We start from the raw sequence: 16,300 nt of genomic DNA on the forward strand, positions 1-16,300 counted from the left end.
AGGGAAAATGTCTTCTGCACTTGTACTTTTCCTCCTTATCTTTTTGGTTTTGTTTTTTTTTTAATTTGAAAAAAAGACTGAACTTATCTTGTTAGATTGCTGCAAGCACTGTGTTTGTTCAACAGCACTTTCGAAGTTATTCAGAGACTTGTGTCAGAAGATCATTAGTCGTTATGTAATTTCTTATATCTTCAGTTAAAATTACTGTGCCAAATTGTTCCATTAATTTAACAAAAAGTAAGTCACCCTCTTTGCTTCAGAAACATAGAAATGAGAAAACTCTGTTCATTATTTTAACATGGGTGAGGATTAGGGACACTGCTTTGGTATTTGGAGATTCATAAGGCTTTAAATTATTGCAATAGATCCCGTTGTTACTTCCATGGACATACCTGATTTTTCCTTTTCTAAAGATTCATTTGTAACTGTGCACCTGGATACTATGGGTCTCTGTGTGAGATGGACGTAAATGAGTGTGAAACTTTGCCTTGTTTACATGGAGGAAGCTGTATAAACAGGCTTGGAGGTTATCGGTGTCTCTGTCTACCCGGATTCACAGGTATGATCTACTCTTTCAGCCAAGAACCTTATCTCACAGGTCTTGCATGGTTTTAATATTATAGCAAGAACCAAAATTAATCTCCTTATTGGAGGATAAATCAATACTAATTTAAAAATAATTTTATCTAATTCTGTTGAAGTAGTTTAAGATTATTTACATTAAGACTTGAATTATAATTTTTTTAATCACCCATACATTCAGCTGAAATGAATTATTGCATAATATAAAGAAAATGATTGTGTATTCATTTTAATTCAGCCAGAAAAAAAATTATTACCATAGATACAGAGTAAATTTTACAAACAATAAAATGCTATGTTGTCATTTGAATTTGCACAGAACCATAGAAACACCTTGACTTTTTGACCCGTTTGATAGACACCATTGCCTTTAGTGCTGATCTTTACATTTTGACAGAGTCATGACAAAATATTCAATGGGTAGAAATGCAGTAAAATTTCACTAAAATTATGTTGACTTTTATTTAAATGCTCAGTGTGCTGCTGAGCTAGTTCATACACAATGTTTGAATAGATCCATCTTAAGCAACATGAAAACACACGGGATCATATGACTGCAGAAATATTTACAGTTGTTTTCTCAAATTGAATAATTTCTGATTTTTTTTCTGCATAAAATGGTTTTTCCTATCTATTCCAGCCTGTGATGAACACCACATAAAGTACAAGATAAAAAAGGATGCAATTTGCATCCACTGAACTGAGAGGAATGTAATTCTCCACAGAACAAAGAACTAGTACAGTTTTGGGAATTTCTATATAGCTGTATATCCTTCTTCCATTCACCACAAATCTGAGTCCACATATCACTTGTGCACTGTTCTTCAAAATTATCCTTGACATTTCAGTAAAAAATGAAAAAAACTATATAATTTTCCTGCCTAAATCTTTTAAAGCCTTCCCCTGCAATACTTTTTTCAGATGGCCTGTGTTCTAAGTAGTACTTCCTGGGTGTCACAGAAATTTCAGTTCATTAGGCATTGGTGCTGCAGATGTAATTTCTAATAAATGTTAAAACAGTTTTATTAAACTTCATTTACATGTTTCTTTAACAATTCCATGTTATATTTATAAAAGACAAGACACATGAACATGAGCACTTAGGGGATTCGAATTTGAAAAGGAACAAGCAATCTGCAGGTGTACTTTTGTCTTGATTTTTCATTATTGACAAAGCAGTTTGACTTTAGTGCTTCTCTCTAACATATTTAACCAACATGGATAAGATGTTTGGTTTTGTTCTGGGTTTTTTTGTGTTTCTTTTTTTCCAATTAGCTGTAATTTAGGAAGAACTTTTCTTTCGAAGACCCTTTTAAGACAGATGACAGCATGAATTGTTCCCAATGATCAGCTGAATTTTAAAAAATGTTTTATATACTGCCAACTTTAATCATCAACTATTAAAATATCATACGCTTATAATTAATGGAAACTGGAAACAAATTGAAATGCATTTAATTGTTTAGGCCTAATTATGGTAATATATTTCATTTTGTTTATTCAATCTTATTTTAAAATTACTAACTTTTATTAGATATTCTGAATAGTTTTTTTGGTCATCATATAATTTACTGTCTTAGAGAAGGCAGTCTTTAGAAACTGATCTCTGCTCTGTTGCCTCTAAAATTTTGGCATGTATCTCTTATTTTAAATTCTTAAGTTATTTAAGGTAAAATATAATTTTAAGTCCTCCATGGATTTATGTTATTTTGAATTTATTTTACATTGTTCATAAGTTTATTTCATTTTAAATAGATTTTTAATAAAAAATACTTAAGAAATAATTGTAAACTATTAAAATATAGTTGTTATCCACACTGCTAATATAAAATCTAATGATTTGCATATATAGACTTTTAAAAAATATGATCACCTTTCAGAGTAAAAATGCACAGGTGTATTCTGTCATGATTTCACTGGCAACAACAATGATCTTCCTAAGCTCTAAATATCACTAATGCACCCTGATTAAAACCCTTACACCAGATACTTTGGAGAATAAAACTTTGGTGATCTGGGCATGTATGAAACTTTATTTCCTAGAGCAAAATGAGAAGCAAAGTGATTTCACAAAGCAGTTCTGAAAGTCCTAGGTAGAATAGATCATAGCTGTTGCTGCTTGTTGTTTGTACGTTGGTGGTATCAGAGTGTTAGATATAAAAACACAAAATGGAAGATGCCTTGTGAGTCACTGAATCTAAAATCTGTTTTGTCTAGACAGGCATTTGTTGGCTGGAGTTAGTGCTTACATCAATAACTGTTGAATTTATACTTCAAATCTAAAGAAACTAACAACTAAACCTTTTGCTTTGTAATGAGACTTAATGCGCATAGAGGACAGATATTTTGAGTAAGAAAACACTGTGTTTCCATGGTCTTCTTTACACTAAGATAGTCTTTGAAATATGTCTTACTCAGGGACTGCTTTTTTCTACGTGATTCCATAATCCTTTGATTTTGTAAATGTCACTATAAATACAGGAAATTTGTTAATAATCTAAGGACACCAAAGGGTATGTAACAATTATTTTGGCTTAATAGGTTACCAAGGTTCTTTGTGAGGGAATATGAAGATACACTGTAAACAAGTGGAACTTTCATGACTATTTGTGGAATTATAAATGAAATGTAATTTAACCAGCAAATTAAAACTAGAAGCAAAATACAAGTTAGGAGTACAGATATATCTTCATTGATGCAAAGCTGTCTGACGCATTCTGAGTGTGCACTCCTATAAAATTATATAAAGAATAAAATTAGAAAAAACAATCTCAATATTTCAATGAATTTGATACTAAAAAAATAGCAAAAACCAGTAATATTAATTTCACTTCAAATGCTCGGTATAACATTTTAAAAGGCATGTATATTTAAACACAATGTGTTGCAATCTCTTGCCCTCAAGGTCAGTTTAATGACTGAGGTGTTAATCTCTTTTCTAAATCTTGCCATCTGAATAATCTTATGTCAAAATATAACCCAGATGATTCAGACATGCTTCAAGTGAAATAATTTTCATGTTAAGAAAAATTTATTTTATATTCAAGTATAAACCATAAGTGTCTGGGTCACCAACTCTGCTGTAAAATGGATTTAAAAAGAATATAAGTTTTTGACACTAGAACTTTGTTAATTTTTAATTGGTTAATTTGAAAGGATTCTAGGATTACCAAATTGTCTTCATTGAAAGACTTGATCATTCCTTAGACTTTACTTTCTGGTTTTCTTTATTTGAGGTTAAGAAAACAATTTTAAGATCTCTTTGAGAGACCAAAGTGTTTGGCTTTTTTAAATGTGTTGCATTGCTTGTCCTGCTGCCAGCTGATCATCCAGCTGTTCTTTCAGTCCCTTTCAAAAAGAAAGTAAAGATGAAAAATCTCATGGGTCAGCAACATAGAAAGTAACATTGAGTGCCCCCTCAGTAATTTGGCCAATGACACCAAGCTGTGTGGTACAGCTGATTTGCTTGGAGGGAAGGAATGCCATCCAGAGGGCCCTTGCCACACTGGAGAGATGGACCTGTGGGAACCTCACAAAGCTCAACAAGACCAAGTGCAAGATCTTGCATGTGGGTCAGGACAATCCCAAACTGAAACTGTTGTTGACAGGGAAGTCAGGTCAACATGGCATGGCAGTGTGCACTGGCAGCCCAGAAAGCCACCCATACTGTGGACTGCACAAAAGCAATGTGGCCAGCAGGATGAGGGAGGTGATTTTCCCTCTCTGCTTTGCTCCTGTGAACTCCCATCTGTGTCTAGCTCAGGTGACCCAGCACAAGAACAACACAGACCCTTTGGAATAAGTCCAGAGGAGGGTCACAAAAAATAGTGAGAGGATTGGAACACCTCTCCTGTGGAGACAGGCCAAAAGGTTGGGGCTGTTAAGCCTGGAGAAGAGAAGGCACCAGGGAGACCTTATAGCAGCCTTCAAGTGTGTACAGGGGGGCTGCGAGGAAGCTACAGAGGGACTTTTTAAATGCCACATAATGATAGAACAAGGGGGAATGGTTATAAACTAAAAGAGGAAACTGTGTCTGTCATGAGGTAATCCCTGGTCTCTTCTTACAGAAGGCGCCTTGCAGCTCGTCCAGCAACACTTTCTCACCTCCAGTCAATATTAAAAATAAGATTTCAGTGGCTAAAAGAGAATGTGTGTTAAAATGAGCTGGACTAATTCAAAATTCTCATTCAAATGGCAAATTACTGGCTATCATCCCAAAAGATGCCAAAAAATAACTAAGTACCATGAAGTCACTGATTTCAGTCACTTCTGCAGAGCAATAATTATGCCTTAGCTTTAAATAGTTATTCTGTTAAGCACAGGTCTCTCTTTCTTATCTTCCCTATGAGATGAGTACAAACTGACATTTGGAAGTGACTGTTTACTTAAGTTATATGTTAAATTAAATAAAAATTTTGGCTTAAATAACTCAGCTTGTATTTTATCTTTTACTTCAGGTTTGAGGCCCAGTCTTCCTTATTATCAGCCTCAGACCCTGCTGTTCATCTTATCTATGTGACAATGGAAACTGCTCAACTTTTCATTCAATAGGTTCACCCAACAAAAAAGTCCCACAAAATCTAATCAGTTAGAAGTTTACTTTGTCTTTTTGATCTTCCCAGCTGCTTGTACAGCTTTATACTGCCAGTCAGCTCCAGTAGTTATTGCATCTGCAATCCTCAAGCCTTATGGCATTTCTTGCTATTGATATCCAGTGTAAGAAGAGTAACTACACTACTAACTGAAGTGACCACTCATTCAGTCAGATAGGAGGAATCTGATCTCCTTAAGACGTTAAAGCAAGAGACAGCTTACATATAAAGAGGTCAAAACTGACTGGCACACTGAGAACAAATGCAACATGCAGATTGACAGATCTGCATTTCTGAACTAAATGTAGTTTGTGGTGTCTGTCTTTTAGTTTTAATATTAGAGTACTTACATAAGTTTGGGGAACTGTAGAACCTTTAGGTTTGGTGAACACAGTATAAGAATGGCACAAATATGCTTTATGCATTTTCCTGAGAAGTGGTGTAATGTCTGTGCTGTATTCTGATCTGTGAGGAAAGGAGGGGAAGCTTTTGCTGGACTTGTTGAACTTGAACACAATTCAGTAAAGATTTCCTAGACCAGAAAGAACCTAGAACAGTGAGGTGTAACCTCATTGAGTATTTGGTTTGAAGTGACAAATCGAAGCTTCTAGCTTTCTCTCCTGGGTACCAAGGTAAGGGCATAAACATCCTTTTTCCTCTCAAAATGACTTAAGACATACTTTAAACAGTTAAGTCTTAGTCTGGTATCAGCTTTGCTTCATTGCTGCTCCTCCTTGTTCATGGAAGACAGTGTTTAAGAAGGTATGGCCAACGGGATGAACAGGAAACACCTGACTGAGCTCAGATGCAGAGAGGAAACACACATTCAATGAAAGGAGTAGGGATGGGCTACTTAGAAGGAATATTAAGTCATTGCCCAAGTGTTTAGAATTGAAATTAGGAAAGGAAAAGCTAAACTAGAGCTGAGAATTGAGAAAATGTGTAAAGCCATAAGAAAGTCTTTTATATATACATTGGGGGCAAAAGGAAGGCCAATAAAAAAGGTGGACCTATTTCTCAGTGGGGTGGGGGACCTTGTGACAAAAGACATGGAAGTATCTGCAACATGCAAAGTTTTCTTCAAGTTTTATGATTAAAGATCAGATTTAAGCCTTCCAGTGTTTTAAGCCTAGTGGCAGAGTTGAGGATACTCCTTTTTTAACAGGCCTTCTGACAGAATATAATCAGCTCACCACAACCAACCTTTTACAAATCTAGTTGTCCACCCTTCCAGACTATAAAGTCCTAACTTGTATAGAGGAATATTGTGGGAGATAGTATCAAAGCCATGCTAAAATCATAAGTGACATGTACTTCTAAGAGCTCCAGAGCTGTTGGAGTTGTTCCCTAACTATTACTGCTAACTACGAGAGTCATTTTACTTTTCATCTGGTGTAACTTGGGAGGGATCTTTGAATGTATTTAAGTATATCATTGTGCGTGCTTTAAAGGAGTCTCTATTTTGTAAGAGTTACCAAGGCCCAGGGGATTGAAATCTCAATTTCCACACAAATTGCTCTGCTACAAATACTGAGAGACAGGATCATTTAGGCAGTTCTAATATGAGAACATCACAAAGGAACATTACATATCATAATGCCAGTCTATTCTTCTGTGACTCCATGATATTTCTTTGAGCTTTATGTAAGTTGTAAAGGTACTTAATATCTTTCATGTTAAATTATTGTAGTATTTAAAAAATAAAATATAATAATATTACAATAACTATTTCTCATGCTGCGGTTTGTTTTACTATGCACTGAAATATTCCTGACTGGTTTTAGCCAGGACTGGGTTAATTTTTGTAGTAGCTAGAAAGGGGTATGACTAAGGCTGGGATACTCTTCTATACCACTTCAGGTCATTGTTGGGAGCCGGATGAAAGGCAGTCACTCTTCCAGGGAGAGGGGGTCCTTCCAGTCAAGAAAACCTGGGGGAGAAAACTGTCCAGTATTTCTTTACTTTCATAGGTTTTCCATGTAAATAGTTTCTTTTTTTAATTAATATTGTTGTTGGTATTGTTAATTTCCTTATATCATTGCTGTTTCCAGTAAACTTTTCTTGTCTCAATTCTTGATCTTTGCCTTTTGTGTCTCCAGTTGGAGTGGGAGAGGCAGCATGGTTCTATTGGCAGTGCTGAACTGGGGAATATGGTTCCTAACCCACAACAACTGGGGGTAGAAAAAAAAGAAACAAATTAATCAGATATAACTAGTAAGATAGAAACAAGCAGTTCATTACTTAAGAACCTGTGGATATTTCAGTCAGTCACAGAAATAAATATCTGAAGCAATGAATGCTGACAGATGGTTTTACTTTGCAGAACACAACATGCTGTATGTTAAAACAGTTCCTGTAAAGATGGCGTCTTATTCCTAAAAAATATGGCCATAATAGCATCTCTTGGATTTATATGGGAGAGGCTGAATTTGACCAGGTTTTTATTTAAAAGTGTAAGAAAATTACAAGGGTATAATAAAATACATTCTAGTCCCAAGTAATTTTTCATATACCATCATCACATGCATTTTCATCTCCTTCCTTGCACCCATGTTATACTTCTGATCCTATGCATTTTGTTATTGACTAGATTACTGGGTCAAACTGTACAGGGGAAATTTCATTCTTGAATCAAAATTTTCAAGTTGGAAGGGTCTTTCTGAGGTCTCTAGTCCAATTGCTTGCTGAAATCAGTTTTAGCTATGGGGTCAGACCCGGATGAAGTCTTTGTCCAGTTTGGTCTGGAAAACCTCCAAGCACAGAACAGTTCTCATATTTGATAGAATATTTAAACTGCAATGCAAATAATACATTGCTTCACTCATAGTAAATATGATTTCTTGTGTCCCAAGAAGAGAAAAAGAAGTTGAATTTTTAGTTGAACAACAAACTTTGTATTTTATTGTCATTTGACACTAAAAAATGCATAAAAATGCTTCCATTTTAAATAAGATCATTACATACAACTTAAAACATGCTTAATGGAGAAGAAATTCAAAACAACTACTACTACTAAATATAAACAAAACTACCACTACTACTAATAGTAATAATAATAATAACACTAATAATAATAATAATAGGTATATAATAGTAATATTAGTGTATCCTGGAATCATTCAAGTTATAGTGTGATTTGGAATTAAATATGAACTTTTTTTTTTTAAAAAAAGCTATACTTACATTGCTTAGAGTGCTGACAGTGATTTTTTTCTTTGTGCCTTTTAACACATAGTACAGCTCTTAAAATTTTCCTTATTTTAGTTTTTTTTTTGCATGTCATTTTATATCACAAATGTTAAAATAACAAACAATGACTATACTGGATAAAACATATTTTTTTTTAATCTGCAAGATATATGAGTGTGTTTATATTAATATAGGAAACACAGGAAATATATACATATTATATTCAGTGCAAAATACCAATACAATAATTTTCTCCATATTGAACTGTATTAGTTCAAATGAGAGATACGTTGTTTCTTAGAAATTTGTTTTTCAATTACAAGTTTTCAGTTATCTTTCAGTTTTAAAAGCTTTTCTCAATGACTTTTAATAAAGTAATTGATCCCACTAAATCCTATGTTCTTAAAGTCAATGTTAAGAAATCACAGATATTGAATTGATATTTGCACATTGTCCAGCTATGGTATGACAATGAGACATTGCCTCCTCTGGAAATATTGACAACCATGTTAATTTTCTTATAATGTTTCCTATATTCAGACATTAATTAATAGGCTTACTTGCATGGTTTCAGGTTTTTCTTGTTCTATATCTCTTTTTGTAAGTTTATTCAACTGTCAACTAAATCTTAATTTTTAACTGCTATGTCTTTAGGTATGGTTTGATTTCTTCATTTTGTATTTCAGTAAATATTTCTGCATTCAGCAGGGGGATGCCCCAGCTGTGCACTGATCCAGCAGTGCAAAGGCTCAGCCTTGCCAAGACCTATCAAGTTACTGGTTTAACCCCTGTGCTGGGGCCAGTGGCTGCTGCCTGCTCTGCCCAGGTTCAGCTCTGGAGTGGCCCCACTGGAGAGGGGGTGACACTCCCCACCTGTCACTGCCTGACAAACCATGGTCCTCTGTGTGCATGGGGTGTTGAGGGGCTGGGGTGTCTGGGCACCACTCCCAGGCTACTGCTGGAAGCCTGGGAGCAGTAAATGTATAAAGGGAAACCCAAGCAGAGCCCGAGACTAGGGGAATAAGTATCAGTATCATGTTCCTTCAAACAAAGAGAAGAAATCAGGCTCCAGTCTAAAGTTCAGATATCTAAATAACAGTACAAGCTACAGGTGATATTTTCATATTTTATCCCTCTGGTTTTTGTATTCACTTTTAAATTAATTGGCGAAATATAGTTCTCAAGAGCCATGCATATGTATTCAAGGTCCCTAATTGATATTCAATGAAAAAAAAGGTTGTCAAAGTTTCAAACCAAGGAAGTTTTTAATTGTTTTAATTGTTTTGTTTCCTGTGGTCTAATCTTATCTTGAAAAGTTCTCTGTAGTGGAAATCAAACCTTGTCTAAATAAAGAAAAAGATACTTCAAAATAGGTGGCAACCTTCCAAATTTATTGCAGTCCAATCAGCACAAATTGAATTTGACTTGATATAGATGAAATATTTGCCTGAGATAAGTCTATTACTAACACAAACAATAGAAATAGAAAATCTAAATCTCTGGTATTAGTCACTAAGTTGTAATAAATCTTACTTAAGATGAAATCAACAAAAACAAGTTCAGTAACCTTTTGAGCCCTAGTTTTCCATGCACAACTCATAGAAAAGTTTTCTTAACAGATTATTTACTCAGACTGAATGAGACAATGCTTAAATGGTGTTGAAAGGATGTTATTCTTTTCACAAGATTAATGTCAATGTGACAAAATGAATTCTTTGCAGTCAGTTACTATTTTTAAGTATGTTTTTAGATTTGTAAGAAATTATTTAACAAATAATTTATTTACTTTCTGTTACTGGAATATGCTCTGCAATATGGTTTTTAGTATTTCTGCTCATGTTTATTTGTTAATTTTCATTCCTTTGATTTATGCTGTAGATTTTTTTTAATATACATAATTGGTTTAATTATTGGTTATACATATGATAAACCTATTAACTGATCATTTGATTCACATCTGTCTATCCTGAAATCCTATGGAATGGTAACAAGTATTTGTCAATAGTCTCATAATATTTGATACCAAAATTGACTTGAACAAGGGAACTAGGTGCTGCTGAGGAATTCTGAAAGGAAATCTCTCCTTTTCTCCCAGTACTTTCTATTTTCAAAAAGATATAAAATTTTCAGTTACTGGAGAAAGACCAACTTTCTTTTTTCTTTTTTTTTTTTTTCTATATCATGTGTAAATTAGTATGGCATGATAATTTATTATTCTTTTCCATTTTTGAGTATGCTCTCGGCAATCAATTGCTTTTTTATCATGCATTTGTTTTTCTTTACCAGGTAGAAAATTCTGTGTTCTTCCTTTTTGTCTTTTCAAACTATTCAATTCTCATAAACTGGTATCTTGAATTTTTAATCTTCTCAAGCAGCACTCAAATATCAAACATCAATCAGATGTCATCACTTTATATTTGTCATTTTTCATTATGAATGTCAATATTAGCATCCTTTTGGTATTTACACTATAGGCAATTCCAGATGGATATTTTTAATTGATGAATATCATGAGCTATATGAACAATCTATATAACTAAAAGAAATTATGTGGAAATATTGATATTAATAAATATAGTGCTGGTTTGAGTTTAGAATTCAAAACTTAGTTGCATTTTCTGGATTTTTAAACAGGTGATAGGTGTGAAATAAATATAGATGAATGTATGTCTTCTCCTTGCCTCAACAATGGAAGTTGCATCGATGGCATCAGTTCCTACAAGTGTCACTGTAAGAGAGGTTTCATCGGGACAAACTGCGAGATAAATGTCAATGAATGCTTGCCAAACCCTTGTCTTCATGGAAGGTGTCTAATTTATTTAACTATTATTATCTCCATGATAATGTAGCTAACTAACAATTTTCAAGACTTAATGATATGGGATGTTTGATAAATATACTTTTAATTATGTTCTTCCATAAAGTAAGAGTTTAAGCACACTTAAACATGACAGATGTTGCCTGCTTAATCTAATGTAATATAGTGATATTATCTCAATTTCTCCTGCATTTTTGTTCATTACCATAACTAGTATTCAGTAAGTGGGGATTAATTAGCATTTAATATACTTAAGAAAAAAATCTTTATCTGTTACATGCCAACAGTTGAAATGAGAAGATGTCTTCTAATGTGACAATCAAAATCCTTACAAAATGCCTCAGCACCCACAGCAGGCAAATTTGAAATCTATTACAATACGATTGAAAAGTATCATGCATTACAGTTAGTTACACCAGACCACTATTTTGAAATTCATGGAATGATACTACTAGTATTGTATCTGGAACTAAATAAGAGCTAAATAACACTCTTTTGTATTTCAGATGCACAGATCTTATTGATGGTTATCAATGCTCTTGTGAACCTGGATGGACCAGCTCAAGATGTGAGAGAAATATTAATGTATGTTTTCAAAATGTTTTTTTAATTATAGAGTAAAGGGTAATATGTCATTGAAACTCATCTTTGTTTAGTTAACCTCTGAAGTCAGCATATCGAAAACATATGACAGAAATTCAGTTGTTTAAAATCCATTCTGAAAAGTGCATTACTTTTTGCTTACATGACAGTGCATTAGAAAAGACCATTAAAAAAATGTCGAAAGAAGTTTAAAGGTGAAGTGTGAATGATAAATCTGGAAAGCCACAGCAAGCTAAGCCGACATTACCTGAATATCATTAGTCCCTCCGTTTGGGATGAAGAGTATAATTAACTAATTTGCGAGTTTGAGTCTCATTTGCTGCAATTTAGCTGCATGTTTGAATAGTAAATCTCAAGGTACAATGTTCTACACTGAAAGTTGCCATGGCTTGTATTTAAATTTCAAAAACCATGCAATAATAGAATTCTATGGTATAAAACCATGAGGTTCTAAATACTCTGCCCACTTAGTCTTCTGAAGTTCATGAACAGTTTTATGTTCTCATGGGGAATGGCTGTGGTCAAGAAGGGATCCATATACATAAGTCTGTGCTGTGGAGATTCCCATGGTCAGCAAATCCATTTGTAGAAGGTGACTATGTCTGGCAGAACAGTGAACAGAGTTTACAATATTGACTATACTTTGTAGAAAGTATTGAATTGATTTAGACTTTTTTAGGTTTTCTGCCAAATGGAGTTTAATATGATCTTGGGATATGATCCTTTTAAATGCATTTGATCTCATGAGAAAATCTGGCATGAAAAAGTTTGGCATGAATCTTCCTTCAGGCTAGCTGGTTTCTAATATTGTACTACTGAATTTTCAAAAAAAATTCCAAAATGTTATAGAAGCTTCTTTTTACTTTATACCTGAATGCACGGACTTTTCATAATTTTTATTTACAGCTTAAAGTACTAAATAACTAAAAATGTGTCATATTACATAAAGGAAGTATAGTCCATAATTTTTCTGTTGAAAATACATGAGAATTACACAAGGGGTAAATCTAGCTGGTATATTAGCTTCCAAACTCTTTTACAGAAAGAAAAAGAAAGTAATAAGTAATCCAGCTCTACAGAATGCCCATCATGATATGATAAGATGTGGTTTTGCAAATCTGTATGTTTATCATTTGTTGCAAATGCTAATACAGAATACCCTTAGGTAATATTTTCTCCTGAAGCATCCATGATTTACACTTTTCTCCATTTGAAGAGAACAAGAGATTAAATGACCTGTAGAAAACATAATAAAATTATATTCAAAAGATCATCATATTTCATAGCAAGATGTTTGAAAATGCATAGATTAGAAACTGATAGGAAGAAACAATATACATATACCTTTGATAGATAAGTCTGTCAGAGTAACAACTTCATTTTCTGATAGTCTTTCAATTTGCATGCAGTATGATTCCCAGATTACACTATGCTGCAAATGTCATATTTTAAGGTTCTATCATTGCATTCATCCTGCTCAGACATATACCGATGCAACTCTTACAGTGATCAGCTAGGCTTTCTGACTGTGTAGGGCTATGCATATCATAATAATCGTAGTAAGTTTATGCTCTGTAATTGTTTTTTTCTAGAGTAGCTTCAGCCACTTTTTCATTTTAAAAAATAATCATTATTTAATCTGATATATGTATATCTTTTATTTTTTTTTCTTTCATAACTTGAAGGCACATTTCTTTATATTAACGGCTATGCAATTTCATTGGCGCAGGAACCAAGATTCTGTTTAGAAGGGGGTCTGCAGGAGTGGCTTTTGTGAGAACAGGCCAGGGGCTGCACCATGCTGGAAACAATCCATTTGAGTCAGCTCCAACCAACCAACTGTAAGGAAGAGTTGAGCCTCTCACTTAAGATGATGGCACCTTTGTAAAAACATATTTAAGAAAGAGCAGAAAACACTATTCAGCAGAGAAAGGAGTGGGGGGGGCGGGGAGGGGAATAATTGTAAGAAACAACCAGGCAGTATCCACAGTCATTGAAGGAGAGAGGGAAGAGGAGCTCAAGATGCTGCAGCAGAGATTGTCGGAGCTGTAGCCCCTGAAGAGAATCATGGTGGAGCAGGTATTTGCCAGTAGTTCATGGAGAGCACCATGCCAGAGCAGACATCTGCACTGCAGGCCACATAAGACCCCATGTGAATATGGCCTGAGTGTTGCAGCCCATGGAGTGCCCCAGCCGGAGCAGGCTGTAGGCAAGAACTGTGATGCATGGAGAGAAGCCCATGCAGGAGCAGTTTCATCCTGCAGCACATGAAAAGGCCCCACACTGAAGCAGGGGAAAAGTGGGAGAAAGAAGGAGCAGCAGAGAGGAGCTGGTGTGACCTAAGATCCCTCTCTCCTTACCCAATCCAAACTTTTCAGGGTGAAACAAGGAAGCAGAACACTTAAATAGAGGAGTGAAGATGAGCTTGGTAAGGAGTGTGGATTTACACTTTTTTCTGTTCTCACTGGTCTGTTTGTAGTTGAACATAAATTAATATTTTACCCATATCAAGTCTGATTTACCTATTACAGTAAATGGCAAGTGATATCTCTGTCCTTATCAATCTAAGAGCTTTGTCATCTTTTCTTTCTTTGTCATTTAGGAGGAGAGAGAGTGAGAGAATGGCTGGGTGGTCATCACAAGATCAGCAACTAAGATGATTCAAATAACCAGTTTAAAAATAAGATTTATGTGTGTATATGTGTTTCCCTAGGCATGCTTTACTTTTTTTACCCTGATTTTTTCTTTTTTTACTCTGTATTTTTTCATTCTCGCCTATGTGGCTATAGAGTTTTCAAGAAAATACACTTCAAAACTTTCTCTGATTGTCTAATACTTTTAGGTTCTTTTAGGTACAAAATAAGCACTTTATAATTATAGCCTATAACTTTTGTATATCAATTATGGAGTGTGTATATTGGAACTTCCCTATCTACTACAGTTTTCTTTGCTTTCATTTATGGAATTCACTCAAAAACAAATAACAGTAAAAATATATGCACTATATGAATCAATTTCAATACACACAATTCTCTTTGAAATTTGCATATTTTTAAAATTATAAAATGAATATACATAATGGAAAATTGATCTTTATTCTTTGATAAACATAGAATAATAAAATGTGCAGTAATAGCAATTATGGTTAGAAATAGACATTGCTTCTTAATTTTTTGGACTTTTTCTTTGTTTGCTGTGAGGTATGAGACATGATTGACAGATGTGCTTCTTCCATGCTCAGTTAAGATGGCTCATCCTGTCAAAAAAGAAGCAAAAAACATTTTGAGTCTTTACACAGGAGAATATTCAGCTTGTTGTTTTGACTTGTATCTGATAGAAAGCTGTGATCAGGCCGCATCCTAGATTTGTTTTATTTTATCTGATTTTACAGATCTTTTATCTCTGTTTTTATAAAAGATAGAAACAAATAGTAAATCAGGAAAATCAGCTAATTTTATGTGCAAAAGCACCACAGCTTATGCACATGCAGAGGCTACTTCAAGCAAATAAATATTTATTCGTCAGGACCAGCCAGATAGCACAAAAACATGGGTATGGCCAACGTTGATGGATGTACTAAGACCCTCTGATAAGGCGGATATCTCTCTGAGACTTCAGACTCCTGATTATTTTTACTTATTGCTAACTAGTTTAAAAAGCATTTGGTAAAGTAAATAATTTCTTGAAATAAACTAAACTAAGATTAACTTTGCAAAAAAAAAAATGTGGTTTGTGCACAAGATGCAGATAGGTAAATTTAAGAGTAGGAAGAAAGGGAGATACCCACTTTATTGTGCAAAACACAATATCTGTAATTACAGACCCACAGGACAATTTCAGTGCATGTAATACTTCAGACACATCTGGCCATGACATAGGAAGTTTGTTTTAAGTCAGAGTGACTGAATTAGAGAGTCTTTTAAATAGAAAGTAATAAGAAAAATAGATAATATAGATTGGTGAAACAATGAAATGGGTGAGACCTACAAGAATGTTGAAGAGGAGTTTCACCCCCAAAGCACTAAGACCTCTAAGGACATTCAACTGACAGGCATATTTATAATATATAAAACTATAACATGAGAAAATCCTATCAACTGATACCATAGTATGATCTTGCATCACAGATACTCTAGCAACAGAGTATATCCTAAACCCCAGGAATATTAAATTATTATATTCAGTTTCAAGAAAATTAACTTTGTAAAAGTGAGGCCCACAAGTATATTAACAAATAATGTTAAGAGCCCAGGTAAAATGTGTGTTATAGCTGAAGAATGGAAAGTTGTTCAAAGCCCCTGACTAGCTTAAGAAGGAAACTTCAGACTGTCACAAGGAAAAAATGGCATTTTAATAAATGGAGAGTTTGCCTATATGGAAAGAATATAAACATTTTCAAAACATATTAATTCAAATATTGGCAGGAACTTCAAAAAACTAAACCAAAAATTTGAAAGTGTCTTCTAAAGAGCAGTCTAACTTATAAAAATTTATTCACATCTATCAAAGTCTGGAA

General features: G+C 34.1%; 1 protein-coding gene across 1 annotated transcript in view; it reads left to right on the plus strand.

Annotated features, from left to right (window-relative positions):
* EYS (eyes shut homolog) overlaps window positions 1-16,300 on the plus strand; it is a 708,088-nt gene that overhangs the window by 285,851 nt on the left and 405,937 nt on the right. The window contains exons 24-26 of the mRNA XM_039729652.1: window positions 414-559; window positions 10,998-11,169; window positions 11,688-11,766. Coding sequence (XP_039585586.1) covers window positions 414-559; window positions 10,998-11,169; window positions 11,688-11,766 — 397 coding nt within the window. The remainder of the gene's footprint in view (window positions 1-413; window positions 560-10,997; window positions 11,170-11,687; window positions 11,767-16,300) is intronic.

Source organism: Passer montanus, unplaced genomic scaffold, assembly GCF_014805655.1.
Source record: "Passer montanus isolate IOZ18808 unplaced genomic scaffold, ASM1480565v1 scaffold11, whole genome shotgun sequence".
Classification (NCBI taxonomy): domain Eukaryota; kingdom Metazoa; phylum Chordata; class Aves; order Passeriformes; family Passeridae; genus Passer; species Passer montanus.